The sequence below is a fragment of the Pongo abelii genome, chromosome 17, assembly GCF_028885655.2.
Source record: "Pongo abelii isolate AG06213 chromosome 17, NHGRI_mPonAbe1-v2.0_pri, whole genome shotgun sequence".
Lineage (NCBI taxonomy): Eukaryota > Metazoa > Chordata > Mammalia > Primates > Hominidae > Pongo > Pongo abelii.
The window spans coordinates 61,262,662-61,278,426 of NC_072002.2; the positions used below are offsets into that span (position 1 = coordinate 61,262,662).

At 34.7% G+C, this 15,765-nt stretch overlaps 1 protein-coding gene across 12 annotated transcripts in view; it reads right to left on the bottom strand.

Moving 5' to 3' along the window:
* The window catches only part of PIAS2 (protein inhibitor of activated STAT 2), a 109,650-nt gene that overhangs the window by 506 nt on the left and 93,379 nt on the right, over positions 1-15,765 (bottom strand). For 5 of the 12 annotated variants that reach the window (XM_024236152.3, XM_054537843.2, XM_054537841.2 and 2 more), the window contains 3 exons: positions 12,097-12,236; positions 6,462-6,499; positions 1,166-3,718 (listed from right to left, as the gene is read on the bottom strand). In XM_024236152.3, the coding sequence (XP_024091920.2) occupies positions 3,536-3,718; positions 6,462-6,499; positions 12,097-12,236 (361 nt within the window). In that variant the 3' untranslated portion in view covers positions 1,166-3,535. Of the gene's footprint in view, positions 1-1,165; positions 3,719-6,461; positions 6,500-9,503; positions 9,605-12,096; positions 12,237-15,765 lie in introns of those variants that run through there. The other 7 variants (XM_024236161.3, XM_063716883.1, XM_024236153.3 and 4 more) reach the window with 6 other exon arrangements.

Sequence of the window (15,765 nt, forward strand, 5' to 3'; positions counted from 1 at the left end):
TAAAAAAATTGACTTTACTTAAAATACAAACAAATGTCAACTAATGAATACTTTATTGGCAGAAAAAAAGACAATTTGGCTGGAAATGGTGAGTGTCTTGGACTGGTCTGAAGGAAGAACATCTGAAAGGTCTGAATGTCAAAGTCAGAACAGTCTCTGGTCAATCCTACTTTGCTTAAAATCCAACATTTTACCTTTCTTCAAATTCCTCAAGACTAAGGAAAACTTGGTTTTATACCAAGAATTATGAATCAGCCTATACTCGCTATCCCTTACATCACATTTTCATTCTAGCTTTTCTGAAACACATTACCAGATAAATGCCATATAATCTAAATTCACCTCAATGCTTTCATTTTGCCTTTACAATTACCTTAGGACAGATGCCAAGTTTTTATAACTTCAGGCCAGAAAATCCTGAAGTGGCTCACCTAATGGTCAGAAAGTGAGTGAGTGAAAACAGACCTCAGACACAAAGCTATTTTCAGCACCAATTACACTGTGGGGGGTTACCAGAACAAGAAAAGGCCTTCATAGTTCTAAGTGAAGAAAGATAAAAACATTTTATTTTGGCCAAGCGCAGTGGCTCACACCTGTAAATCCCAGCACTTTGGGAGGCCAAGGCAGGCGGATCACCTGAGGTCGGGAGTTGGAGACCAGCCTGACCAAAATGGAGAAACCCCGTATCTACTAAAAATACAAAATTAGCTGGGCGTGGTGGTACATGCCTGTAATCCCAGCTACTCGGGAGGCTGAGGCAGGAGAATCGCTTGAACCCTGTCGGTGGAGGTTGCGGTGAGCCAAGATCGCACCATTGCACTCCATCCTGGGCAACAAGAGCGAGCTAGACTCAGCCTCAAAAAAAAAAAAAAAAAAAAAAATTGATTTTAGGAGGCTGACAATTACACTTCGTTTCCTAAGATATTCCAGACAATCACTGGTTGGCTGACAGAATCTAGGTGACAGCTAAGATCACCCCTCTGAAACTCCCTTATATTTGGTTAAGCAGAAATCTGGGCTAGCAAAATAAACTACTAGAAAGTCAGGGTCTGGATAAGAAACAGTGACCACATTAAAGGCTGATGGCTTAATAATCATGATGTCCCCATAAGGCCAAAGTCATAAAGTACTAACGTTCAAGACAGATACACAACGTAAGCCCCAATTTCAAGATGATAAACTTCAAAGTGTATTTTTTAAAATGCAAGTTGCCTGTATGAAATAAATTAAAAACTTATATGTAATTTCAGTGTAAAACACCAAAACCGAACATTAAAATTGTTCACAGAAAATAGAAAAAAAAAAAGAAACAAATCACAATTATAAAAGCACAGACGTTATCAGTTATAAGAACAAAGTAAATAAACTAATTTCTATTAATATTTTCATTTACTTTATAAAACTTTGTTGATTAAATTGGGGGAGTCTCTGACAATCTAAAGGGTAACAAAATAACAAATATACATCATTTCTTTATTAATCATACCACACAAATCAAGTTAAATGTTTTCTATCTGTTTACAGAGTCAATAAAAATTGCATCTGTATTTAGAGCAGCAACATAAAACTTTATTAGAAAGAAATACTATATCTGGACCAAAAAACTGCAACATGGTTTGGAAATCTAATGACTAAGAAGGTAAAACTGGCAACTATGTGCAACTACTGCTCGTAGATTCGGGTTTTTCCCCCCCAACATCTTTAAAATAAGCAGCCCCCACAAAGGGATAATCCATTGAATAAGGAGACGATGTAGCCAAAGAAGGGATGATATGGAAAACCACATGAAATTAAATCAACATAAAAAGAACACACAAAGGCCATGGAAACTTGAGAAGGTGAAAGAAAGGAAAAAAAAAAAAAAAAAACCCCCAAGCAAGGACAAGTCAGCTCCTTGGAGTTGCACCAACTCTTAAGTAGTACGTCCCTATTTTAACTGAAATTGATGAGTCCACACCTGGGCACTTCAGTTTGAGAAATCAATTGGTTGGACTGGCCATTAAAAAAAGGACTTTGTTTTAAGGTAGATAAAGCTTAGAGAGAGAAAGCTAAACAGAAAAGTACTAAATCCTTGTGAACTCAAAAATGATTTAGGAAGTCAAATGAAGCAAACTAAAAAATTGGATGAAAATGTTTCTCTAAGAGTAAAACCCAGTTTTCTGTGTGATTTAAAATCAGACAAACACACTATAGAAGAGAAATTTTCAAAGTGCACCCAATAAAACCTCAGAGGTTCCCTGGAGTGTTTGGGGTAGCATGGACTGAGACAGGAAGTGGGTTCAGGCCCATCTTCCCCAACCCTTCTTCACTTTAATTCAAACATTTCTAATTCTCTTTTGTCTTTTGTAGTTTCAGGTAAGATATCATTTTAAAAAAATGAAAAAAAAAAAAATCTAATGCTGTCCCTTTCCCTAAGTTTGAAAATCACTGCTGAGACTGAAATTACATTGGTGAGAAATATGATCATCATAAATCTAAAACACATTTTCTATGTAGTGCTACCAAAATACAAAGTTTCATCAAATATTTCACTATTCTGTAAAATAAATGAGAAAATTAAATTCTTGGGAAGAAATTAAATTTTGTTATTACCACCTCCCAAAATCTGCTCTTCTGCTGGCTCCAAGATATCAATATTTGATAGTGTGAACAAATTTCTAACAAACATTCCCATCACACTGTACCCCAAAGACATTTCATTCAATGGCTGCACAGTTTCTTTTTTGAGAAGGCAAGCCTCAAATTTATAGAAAACTCTAGAATGAAAAATGTGCAATTACTAAAAACATAATAACACACATTATGTCAGGGCAGAATCTGCATAGTGCTTTTAAACATAATCACCAATGAAGAGTAGCCAAATCCCAGAACTTCACACAGCACTCATTAGCAAACAACGTCAGTGTAAATGATAAGCAGGAAAAAAACCAAGTAACACAAATGCCATTTTTCTTTGATGGGATCATGAAGAAAAGTGGAAATGCAGGACAAAAAGTGGAATCCAAGCTTTGGCCACATACTGAAACTTCATTACTTCAATGAAACAGAGCAAATCTCCATGGAAAGGACTCATTCAGCAAACATTAAGTTCTTTCCATGTATTTTTTTCCTTCACGTAAGGTTAAAAAGAAGTTGCTGTCGTTCTAGAATCAGTGATTACAATGTTTTTTTTTTTTAATTAGAAAAAAGGTTACTTGAATATTTACACAATTTTATTGCTCTTTATTTTAACAAAAACTTTTTTCACTGATTTGTAGACTCCATCCATTAACGTATGAAAGTGAAATCCATCTCTCAGGAAGATACAGTTATGGCTGAATGTATCTGATGCTGAGAGTACAGTATAATTAAGAAAAATCTTTGCATGTCACTTGGTTCTTGTTGCAGTCTTCTGTGTTCACCTCTCAGAAAGCAAAAGAATCCATCTGACTTTCAATAAATACCAAATTATTTAAAAAAAAAAAGTTTCCACAGACTAGAGATCCAAGAAAAAGCAGTTCTGATGAATGATTCCCAGAATCAAGTGAGTCCTCCTTTAGTCCAATGAGATGATGTCAGGAATGTTACTTCCACTGCTGGTTATGACCCCTGTCTCACTCCTGCTGCTGGATGAACTAACATGAGTACTGCTTTCATGGGAGCTGGTGGTGGTGACAGACGTACTGCTTGCTGTTAAGGGTGAGGTGAGACTATCCAAAAACATAGGAGGACAGTACTGCTTGAAACAAACAATGATGCCAATGAGGAAGAGGCTACTTGATTTTAAATAAAGAGACTAGAAATTATTAGATATGCACAAGCAATAGTCACATATTTAAATCCCACTGGGATTTAAAAATTGCTCAAAACTTCACATCTTTGGGTGGAAGGTGGCATGAATTTAGCTATTTTACATTATTTAGAGAATGCAGTTATTTAGAGAATGCACAGTTAGTTTACATTATTTAGAGAATGCATTATTTAGAGTTCCACAATACTTGTGGAACTTGTTTGCTGACCACATACAAAGGTAAAAGTACAATGTCAACAATAACTGAAGTCATTTAATACTAAATATTGGCCCTAATCTCAAAAAGAATTTGCTCCCTAACTGTATTTAGTTGGGTGTCAATTTTGAAAGAATTGTTGAGCTTACACCGGCATTTTTGCTTAATAACATTTTTAAAAGTATTTGTTAGCCTTTCCTGGTGTGAACTGAGTATCAAACAGATCCTTTATGAATGTTAAGGCTGACCAGCTGAATGATGGCATTGGACTCCTTTGTACATAAACGTAAAATACTTGTGTCATCAGAATGACAACATTCATTCTAAAACACAGACTACACGGTAGCTAGCTATCACAGGATCCTCAGGATAGAAAATTATCTCAGGTAATCACAAAATTTTGCAATAAATGTTAAAGAAGATCTAAGCTAATCTTCTCGTGATGCCTGCTTAACACCCCCTTTCCTAGTGCTCATATTTCACAAGTCCCCTTACAATCCTGGTTACTGATCCCATTACTGATCCCAAACAAGTACAAACCTGAGTGTGCTACTCTAATATTAACAGAGGAGTGAAGAGAGATGAGCCAAAAGCATTATATCAGTGTAGAATGTTTTATGTGAGAAACGACTGCACTGACTTTAGCAAAACAAGAGGTCTAGTGATATCCTGCAAGAGATGTTTTATGTTTGTCATTAGTTCAACTGTATGAAAGATCAGTAAGGATATCTGATTCATATTCCCCATTCTAAAGATTATGTAGCTTATCATTAGAGACACTGGACTATGGAACAGGAATTTAAAAGTCAAGTTGTTTAGACTACATGATTTCCAAGGCCGGTGAATAAAACAGGAACAACAGTCCCAGGTTTAAGTTACCAGTCAGAGGGACAGCAACAAGTAAAATTCAGACTGCCCTTCAAAAGAACAAGTTATTTAATGCTTTGGATAGATAACTGTTTTGGTTCATCAATAAAATGAATGCCACATACAGAGTCAAGGGACATTAGTTACAGGGAGAAGAACAGTTCTTAAAGAGCTTCCAAGGAGCTCTAAAGATAGTTGAATTGTCTGGTATTAAAACTCTTTTCTAAAATCAAATCAATTTCTAACTTTCCACTAAAATTGGGGGGTAAATCTAGAAAAAAAAGCCCAGAAACTTATATTTTATTTCTGCTACCTCTCAGGCAGTTTTTGATCGCCTTATAGGAAAAAGATACTCACTTATGAAAGTTGTGCTAGATGCTACAGTCCTGCCATCAACAGGCTCTGTGCATTGAATTCTTAGTAGTATTCAGATTGCAGCCACTTAAGTTCTAACCCTGCATCCCTTATTGTAGCTACAATGACAAGAATTAAGGGATAATATGGAGGTCAAGTAGTAAAACTTAAGGATTCTATGGCAAACTGAAGGCCCCACATCACCCTTCTACTACTGACTCACCAAATAACTTAGACCACTACTAAATACACAAAACAGAGCTATGAAATAAAAACCTCTAGGTTCCAAGATAATTTTTTTTAAAAGAACTGGTCACATAAAAATTGGTAATCCTTACATCTGAAGAATCCATTTCCTAGAAAAATACATAGATACTTTCACTAGGTACCTTTGTTATATATACTGCTATAATGAGGTCAACTCCGAATGACAAGAAATTCCTCAGTCTGCACATTACCTTGAGCCCAAATTTCTGGTGCTGTTCATGTAATCAGATACAGAGTACTGAAACAGGAGGCTGATACAGGACTTGTGCTTAGCTGACTGAACAGCCCATGAAGCAGTGACCCGTGGTTCTTCCTCTATCCCTCCCTATACTCAACTCCTCTCATAGTCTTTTGTTCTATGTCATTTTCTCCCTTCACTTTTCTCATGCCTTCTCCTCCTCTGCTCTGCCTCTGCTATAAGCCTGCCTGTGCAATCCATGCTCACTGCAAGGTCTTCATGTTGGGACACTGGGCTACTAGCGTTTCTCATCTTTGACAGAGAAAACGGGGATGATTGACATACAGCAACTTTAAACTGGGGCCTCCCCAAAGTCCAAATCTGAATGTCTTTAAAAACAATGAAGAATCAAGTTAATGAGTCAAGTCTGTCTAATCAGGTTTAGCTATTGATTTTCTAGGTACAGAATGTTTTAGCTAAAAAATGAAATTGTATTTGTAAAATTTTAACTTCTAGCCACCCAGCACTGCTTCTATTCATTCTAATCATTCAAATGCTTGTAAGAGATGCCAACTGATTAAGCTAAATAAAACAGAATTTAAAATTTAGATATTAAAGACAAAAATCATAAACTGACAACAACTTTATTCCTTCAAATAAAATTGTGAAATATTTGCACAGTACTTCCTTTCCATCAATGTAAGTAATTCAGAGTTGACTGTCCTGATTTTATGCAACTGGTCATTTTTAGTTAGTATGACATAACCAACAATCAAATACAAATTAGTTGCTTAAATCAGGATACATACCTGGGGATCAACTGGAATAAGGGAAAGAAAATCCAAACCTAAAACAAAAATGCTTTGTTAATAGTTGTCTCATATTTGGGGAGACCAGAATTATTTCCCTAAATCAGCTTTATTTATCACAAATCACAAAACATTTGTGGTAAGTGCTTACCACTCTGTCACAGGGAAGTTCTATACCATGATCAGTGATATCTGAAGTGCTTAAAACCCAAAGATGAATATATTCTCTGATAAAACAACTGGAAAAACTAGCTCCCAGAGACTCAAATGCAGAAGTCCAAAAACTTCCAGTGAAGGACTAGTCAAAACAAATATTTCCCCCTTTGCCGCTTAACAGAGTGAGATGCAATAAAAATGATGAGCTAATGATCTGGATTTGAACCATCTAAAAAAAAAAACATACTTAAGCTCTTAAGATATTTCACATTTATTTTTCAGAAATACAGAGGTTCATCTAAGTATCGCTTCTTAAACAGATGTCTATTTCAATGATAGCTCTCTGTCCCCGCTGTCCCCACATCAAGAGCAGTACATAGTTCAATGCTCTGCACAAAGCACACACTTGGGAATTGCTGCACTAACAGAGTTATCAAGGGTTACTGGGTTCTGAGCTAATGTAATTTTCTGAACCAGAGAACTGTAATTGTCCAATTCGATTTTAGAAAGAGGAATGTGTAAAAGGTTGTCCAGTAGTATACTTTTGACGTATTCAAGTAATAACAATAAATAAAATTTTTAGGTCTGAAAAGTCTAGTAATAAACTTCAACATCAGTTCACCTAGACCTCCCTGTGTGACTAAACTCTCTTTAATTATTTCAAAACATTAAAAAAGAAACCACAGGTCATTAAGACAGGCCAATTTCTATTCAATTCCGTGAATTTTTATGCTGGCATTCAGAGACACCCCGAATATAACCATCACACAGAGAAAGTCTGACATTATGCTTTTATGCAAAATAGAGAATATCAGTGGGGACATTTAAAATATTTACTAACCAGTATGAATTTATAACTCAAAAAATTTAAATATATTTATTCTCTTATAATCTCCAAGTAAGGGTATTACAAAAATGCTTATCAAGTGATACAAGCTATAGCACCAATCATTTGAAAAAAATCATTCCAACGATTTCTAAAGTCTTTTTGAAAATTGTTGCTACAGATTTTTTTTTCCTTTTTTTGGGAGACACTGAGTCTGCTCTGTTGCCCAGGCTGGAGTGCAGAAGCACAATCATAGGTCACTGAAGCCTTTACCTCCTGGCCTCAGCCTCGCAAGAAGCAGGGGCTACAGGTATGTGTCACCATGCTCAGCTAATTATTATTATTATTTTTTTTTTGTAAAGAGAGGGTCTCGCTATGTTGCCTAGGTTGATTTTGAACTCCAGAGCTCAAGCGATCCTCCTGCCTCAGCCTCCCAAAGTGCTGGGATTACAGACATAAGCCACTGCACCCAGCTTGCTGTAATTTTTCATTTCATATGTCTGTCACTAGCTATATGATACGGTGGTTTGAGCCAATACTAAACCAAAGAGAATTACAACAAACTTTTCCAATGACTTCTCTATTAAAATGATAATAGGTGAGATATCTCAATAAGCAGACTTTGTCTTCATATTAATACTATTCAATAAATCCTCTCTCTGCTTCTGCCAAACAATTCAAAATTTGTCTAGCCCTTGTAATACCTTCAGGGTTTTGCATTTTCAGCATTTCTGTTATTAAGTAAAAAAAGTTTATTGGAACGTTTTGTTCTGCTTCAAATGGTATAACCGTTTTCTTTTTACAGTAGCTTCTATCTTTTCAGTTTTTCAGTTTTCTTCATTTTTACAATAGCTTCTACCTTTTTATAGTTTTTCAGTTTCATATGTTCAATCACCTTTAATATCTGCTGTATCTCTCAGTTCATGTTAGTAACTGAAACCTTTTTATAATGCTAAGTATTGACAATGGTGTTGGAATATTGTGTACTGAAGCCAAGCCACTCAAAAATGCTCATTTTCTAAATGTTCAACTATTTCAATTTCATAATTTCAATTAAAATAAATACACAAGCTTGATAAAAACAGTTTGAAAATTATATCAAGCCTGTGTATTTATTTTAATTGAAATTAAAAATTGAAACTCTAGCACCAGAGAATCCCCACTGAGGATCCTATTTTTGTTATTTCAATTCCAGTTCTTCAGATGTACTGTAATTCTCTTTGATGATTTCATGTGTGCAGTAAATATAAAGTTTATTTAGAAAACAATTAAGAGATTTACTTATCTGTATATTGATACCTCATCCACGGAAAATTGAATGTGGTGACTTATACAACACCATAATAAAATACCTAGAAATTTTTCTAAAATTTTGGTTGGAATTCTAGATTGTTTACCAAGCATTACAAGGGTGCTGTCTATATAAAACCTGTTTAATGTAAATATTTCTCTCATTGAAACCATTTTTTTCTCAAGTACTAACAGTGAAGTCTGATATGGTATTTTAGATGTTATTCTTTCTAACAAAAAAACGAAACCATCAAAGTCTTCTTGCATTTTACATTTTAAGCAGAATATTAAAACTCTCATATGAAATCAAGTTTCATCAGTAGTGATTAAAATCTTACTGCCTTGTTTCGTAAGTTTAGCAAAATGCTGTTTCTTATTTCACCATAAGTTTCAATTGCAGCGTGTCATACTGATATATTTTTATGCCCTCCTAAGTATTTCATGGTTGAAAATGCTCAATTACTTTTAACTAAAAAGCAGGTAGTGTTAACATTATTTTATTAACACTGATAAAATTTTAATTTAAAAATTTTAAGTGCTTCACTGTGAAATTGACTCATTAGATTTTTTCTCATTGATGACAACACATTTTCCTTGAGTCATAAACTTTAACAAAACGTAACTGCTACATGATTAAATATGTAAATGTTTAGCACTTTCAAATTTTAATGATACAACTTTTGAGCACCATTCGCACCTGACAATATGGCACTAGCAATAATAAGGCAGTCATATTTTTCCTTGAAATAATCAAGCTGTTTTCCACTCCATAAATACAAATTATTTGTTTTATTTTGTATTCACTGTTGCACAGTATCAGAAGATGTTCCAAGCTTCAGTTCATTATTAATATCATTTCTTCTTTGTTCTCCTGCAGATTCAGAAGATTCATGTTTATGATGTTTAAAAGGAATGTCAAGAAATGTATTAAAACTGTTATCTCTCCATTCTTGGTGTTCTATTTAATATTTTATTATAAATTATTAAGTTTATCAATACCAAAACTCTTCACAGTATAACTACATAAAAATTATGCATAAAAATAAACCAAATTACTAATCACAAAAGAGCACATTAACAATAAAATCAAAGTAAAACTAAAATATTTAGATATAGTAATTGCTACATAATTCATACATCATGATAAACTAGCAATTCTTCTAAAGCAAAATAGATCCTATTCTATTCAGTTATCAACTGGTAAGAAAGCTTTTCAATAATAACAACCAGTATCACCATAACTGTTAATATTGGCTAAATATCAGCCTTGGATGTTAGTCTTGTTTGCTCAATATCAGCTTGAAATGCATTTTTACCAAATACCCAATTCAGACATATTTTACTGCATTTTTCTCAAGTCTGCACATTTCTAAAAAGAAATAAAGTCTCACTTTATGCCCAAATTTTGAAATAATGTAAATTTCCCCCAATTAAAAATTAATCCAGGTTCACAGAACCAAAAAACTAACAGGGCAAGTGATTTGTAAATTGTGTCTATGCTACTGCTAAACGGTAGGATCACTTTAATGAACAGAAATGCTCATTATCTTTTTTCAGGATTAATTTTTAATTCAAGGTCTTTAGGAAACAAATCCTTTCAGAATGCTTGCTTATAACACATACTGAGATAACATGCAGACACTCTTCCAACTAGTCAATGTTACAGCCATAAAAGGCAGTTGGGAATTAAGAATCTCTGAATTTCCATCTTTGTCACCGACATGAATCCTCACCTGTACCTTAGCATCAGACTTTGTATATACTTTACAAATACTTTACAATTTGTGCTAGCTGGGTCTACAAAGAACTTCTTAAAATACCAACTCCCAAATTACATGTGGAGTAACTATATCTAAGAAGCAAAAAATAACTTTAAAAGCCATTTTTTTCCAATGGATACTATAAAATGTCTGTTCTTTTCCACTAAATTTTATTCACATAATCTAAACAAATTTCAAGTAGCACAATTATACTGAGCCAATTATCAATTGTTTCAATAACATAAATTTTCACCAACAGGATAAGCATTGTGTTTAAAATAAAGACCTCACTAAGGGGAGAAAAAAATAAATCATAGGTCAAAATTAACTTCATAAATCTAGAGAAGAAAACTAGTAACAGGAGGAGAGAATTGTATTCCACTAAAAGGGCCTTCAGAGAGAAGGGAAGTCATGAATGTACTGGTTCTAACTTGCTCAAATATAATTGACAGAAATGTCTGCAAAAGCAATAGCTATGGAGAGAGGGAAGAAGAGTAAAGGAGGGAAATTTAAATTTTTGTAATATGGCCTTGGTTGCAGAAGTCCTGATACTAAGGTAATTCTAGCAACCTTAATATTTTACAGTAGATTCCCCCTTATCCAAGGTTTTGCCTTCTGTGATTGCAGTTACCTGTGGTCAACTGCAGTCAGAAAATATCACATGGAAAATTCCAGAAATAATTCATAGGTTTTAAATTACACACTATTCTGAATAGTCTAATGAAATCTCATGCTGTCCTGGCTCCATCATGCTCCATCCCATCCAGGACATGAACCATTCCTTTGTCCAGTGGCTCCCAGCTTTGTCACTCAGTAGCCATTTAAGTTATCAGATTAACTATCTCAGTACACAGTGCTTCTGTTCAAGTAACCCTTACTTTAACTTAATAATGGCACCAAAGTGCAAGAGTAGTGATGCCAGCATATTGTTATAATTGTTCTATTTTATTATTAGTTATTGCTGTTCATCTCTTACTATGCCTAATTTAAAAATTCAACTTTATCATGAGTATATCTGTATAGAAATGAACAGTATATAGGGTTCTGTAATATCTGTGGTTTCAGACATTTACTGGGGGTCCTGGAACTTATCACCCGTGGATAAGGGGAAACTACTGTACATATAAAAGATATCCCAAGTATTAAGCCCCACTCTAGGGAAACAGATGGTAGACCCTATCTTTGTAAGGAGAATAAAATCCACGGCTCGTAGGAAAAATCAGCCCCAAACAACATCAGTATATTCTGAAGTTCTGATGAGCAACCAAGAAGAGTATGAGAAAATATTCTCCCTTCACCTGTGAGGTTCTATAATAAAGAAACCAAGAAAAAGTCTCTAAGTACAAATTCTCCAAAAGGGAGAACAAAATCTCTAATGTTTCCTGTTCTACTATATTTATCACCAGGAATCTATATAGATTGCTCTGTAGTTAAAATAACAACTGGATGTGATGTATAGAGACAGATAAGACCTTTACCTGAAGCTTTCAAATTTCCTTAGCACTTCTATTGAAAATTTCAAAACTATATTGGCTTCACAGATTAAGATTAAAAAAAATAAACTTTCATAAAAAACAAAAGAAAACAAAAACACTCCACATACCTGGCAAATCTGATGACATGCTTGATATTGGCGTATGGTGGAATGGTACTGAGTAGTCTGTTAATGAAGGCGGAATAGCAGCAGGATCAACCGAAGTCACACTGGGCACCCTTACAGAAGATGGCTGATACATGAGAACCCTGTTTTAAATAGCACGGGAAATTACAAACAATCTGGCTGTTAGTTCACAGGAGAGAAGAGCTGCACCACTGGGCATTCTCAGTCGTTCGTTCACCAGTTTCAGCACAACTATATGGCAGCTACTCACTACACAGCACTCCACTCTACTCTCCTCTCCCATAATAGTCTTCATTTTAACATGAACATATCTTGGCTCTCAACAGCAGCTGCGACATAAGAGCAAGTTGACATTCAAACACAATGTACAGTGCTGGAGTGAGATATAACACTTTCATCCACAAGCAGAAATAGACATCACTTTTATTAATGTGTATGTAATATGTATATGGGTATCAGTGATTTTATCTATAAAGAAATTTAAAACTAACATAGAAGATTCCTAAGGTTTGATTTAAATCAGGGAACCTTGAGAAGTGAAGCTACTCACTGTAGCACAACCCAAATTTCTTCAAGTCTAACTTGAATTGTATTAATTATTTGCAATCTTTTCTGGGAATCATATGAGCAAAATTACCCAATCTTAAGGCCAACCAACTTGATGGCAATAGGCCACAATCAGAAACGAGGATGAGTGTTCAGGATTTAAAATATAATATCCAGAAATAAAAATGCTGGCTACCATGATAGCACCTACTGGGTAGGTGAAATCCCAAGAGAGTTTATGATTTTAAAATTAGCTGTTCATGCTACCAAAAATACAAATTAAACATATGTAATACTTCACAATTGGTATTATATAAAACTGTATATACACTATAGAATTACTTTATAATTTCAAGAAGCAGTATAATTAAACATACTTTTGAAAAAGTTCAAGCTTAAACAAGAGATTTTTTTGCATTCTTCCTATTTAACCTGCATTTTCTCTTAGCCCAGGGTAAACAACTACAACTTCACAAGAAAGACATCCTTGAATGTACGTAGGAAACTGAGCATCGTTACTGGTCTTATGGTTGATGGTGGGAACCATGGTCACAAAGCTAGACTGGGATAACCTCTGGGCATCCTTTCCCTTTCCTGTTATTGCTGATTATTAAATATCAGTAATAAGAAATGATGATAAATTGCATGACATTCTTTGTACTCTGACAAACTATTGCATAACCTCAATTTAAATGTCAAACCACTTAAATATGGATATCACTACAAATGTGGAAAACAGTCATCTTGAGAGTACATACATTGTTGAGTTGGCAATTATGTTAGTCTCAGAAAAGTGAATAAATAACACAGGTCAGAGTTCAGAAATATTTGATCAAAAACTGATCCATTTAGGAAGCTTATGACATGTAATATGCTTGAGGCAATAACATAAGCCTGGTATTTGAAAATACATTTTCCCGAGGTAGATAAAGACAGAAGGAAGTTATCTTCCAAAAATCAACCACGTGTCTGTAGGTTAGAATCTGGAGATTTCTTGGCCTCCAGTGCTACTCGAAGACCTAAAACCACAAGCAGTATGTGAGCAATGTTAGAAAAGGCAGACTCTGGAGGAAAAAGAGAAGTTGGGAGGAGATAAAATAAGTTACATTGTATCTAAAGCTCATCTTTTTTGGAGGTTTGAATACAGTGGTCCTCCACAGGGATCAAAGGAGAACAGGACATCATCAAAAGTTTTTCAAATAACATGAGACCACCTCACACACAAGAGTTTATATGAGAAACTGGAGGAAGGACACAGGGGGTAAGGAGGAGAGAGACTGCGGTATATGTGAGTGCCAAGGAGGGGACTAAAGAAGTGGCTCTGATTATTCTGGCTGTCTCAAAGTATTAATATCGTATTGTTTTTAAAATGTTAACAGGCAGGCTTTTGAAGACCAAATATATATAAAGTTTCATTTAATTTAAAAAGTTTCTACTTAAAAGTATATTTAGAGCCAGGCAAGGTGGTTCACACCTGTAATCTCAGGTCTTTGGGAGGCCAAGGCAGGAGGACTGCTTGAGCTGGAAGTTTGAGACCAGACTACAGAACATAGGGAGACCTTGTATCTACAAAAAAATTAAAAAAAAAAAAAAAAAAAAAAAAAAAAAAAGCCACACGTGCTAAAGTTTGCCTAAGGTCCTAGCTACTTGGGAGGCTGAAGCTGAGACTGCTTGAGTCCAGGAGGTAGAGGGTGCAGTGAGCCATGAATGCTCCACTGCACTCTAGCCTAGACAACAAAGCAAGACCCCGTCTCAAAAAAAAGTACATTTAACCTATCGTGTTTTTTTTCTCTGCCACTGAAAGAAACTAAAAGACTTTCTGGTACAAGAAAAAGCCAATGAACGTCTTTCTCCCACTCCCCCTTCTCTTCCTTTGCTATTTCACACTGGAGATTTTCTTTTGTTTTGATCCTGATTGACCCTTCAACTTGAAATAGACTTACATGCAACAACAATAACAGAGCTCCCTTTCCTTCCCTGACCCTTTGACTTACATCTATAATGGAGTCAAGTGAATGTACCTACACACCTGTCTGTCACTACAGTAACACCTAATAACTGTATGTGTCCTGTCACTTAGTAATATGAAACTTTAAATGAGTAAATAGCTACTCCTTACTTAGGCAACACCAAAAGGTTGACTGTCAAAACATGTGAAATGTGAAAATCCAATGGCGGTACAAATTAGTAAATCAACATCTAAAACCTCAGCAAACATATGAAAGCTAAACTATTTAGTGTTGGTTAATTCCCATTACCTGAATGTTGCAACCATTAATACAAATTCAACTTTACATAGAATGGCTTTAAGTAGTCATTAGTTAGGATTATCAAATTACATACTGGTAGCAGGTTTTTGTTATCAGAATCTTCACAAGGACCACATTCAGAAACAAAATGATTCTAAAGCCTATGCAAAAAATAGATATGAGTAACAGATTCCATGAAAAAATGTAAATGGCTATGGATGGTGAAATTATGGATGTAAAAATGTGATGCTATATGTTAATAAAAGATTTAAAGCTTTTAAAACTTGTTACTGCCTCTTCATAGGATTGGTAAACACACACAGATATGTGTATTCATTATGCAAGTGACCATTTATATTTTAAACATTTGTAACTTTATCCATAATATCACAGCACAAAAGTGAATTGCTAGAATGCTGCTATATAGCAAATATTAGTATTCCGGATTATACGCTGGATCAGAGAATTGCATGAAACTCACATTTGGCTCAGACTTGGATGTCTGAAAATAGGTTGACCATTTCTATTTATAACCCTGAAGTTCACTGTATGCTCCCACCTTATGATCATAAAAGTATAAAAAAGATGCAATTTTGCTACCAATTCTTAATGATTATTAATCTGGAGACATATAGATTTATCCTTATTATGTTTCCTCTCTTTAGAATACCTTCTTATTAAGGCAAAGCAACCACTCATTTTTCAGAAGGGGCATAATATGTAAAATTATCTTTTAATATGGAAAAACATCAGAGGTTTTCTAAATGTCTTAAGATTAACATACAAGTTTCTTCTGACAGGTATTATAAGACTGCATTTAAAGACTCCGGTTCGTAAGCAAAGAAAGGGAATAGGA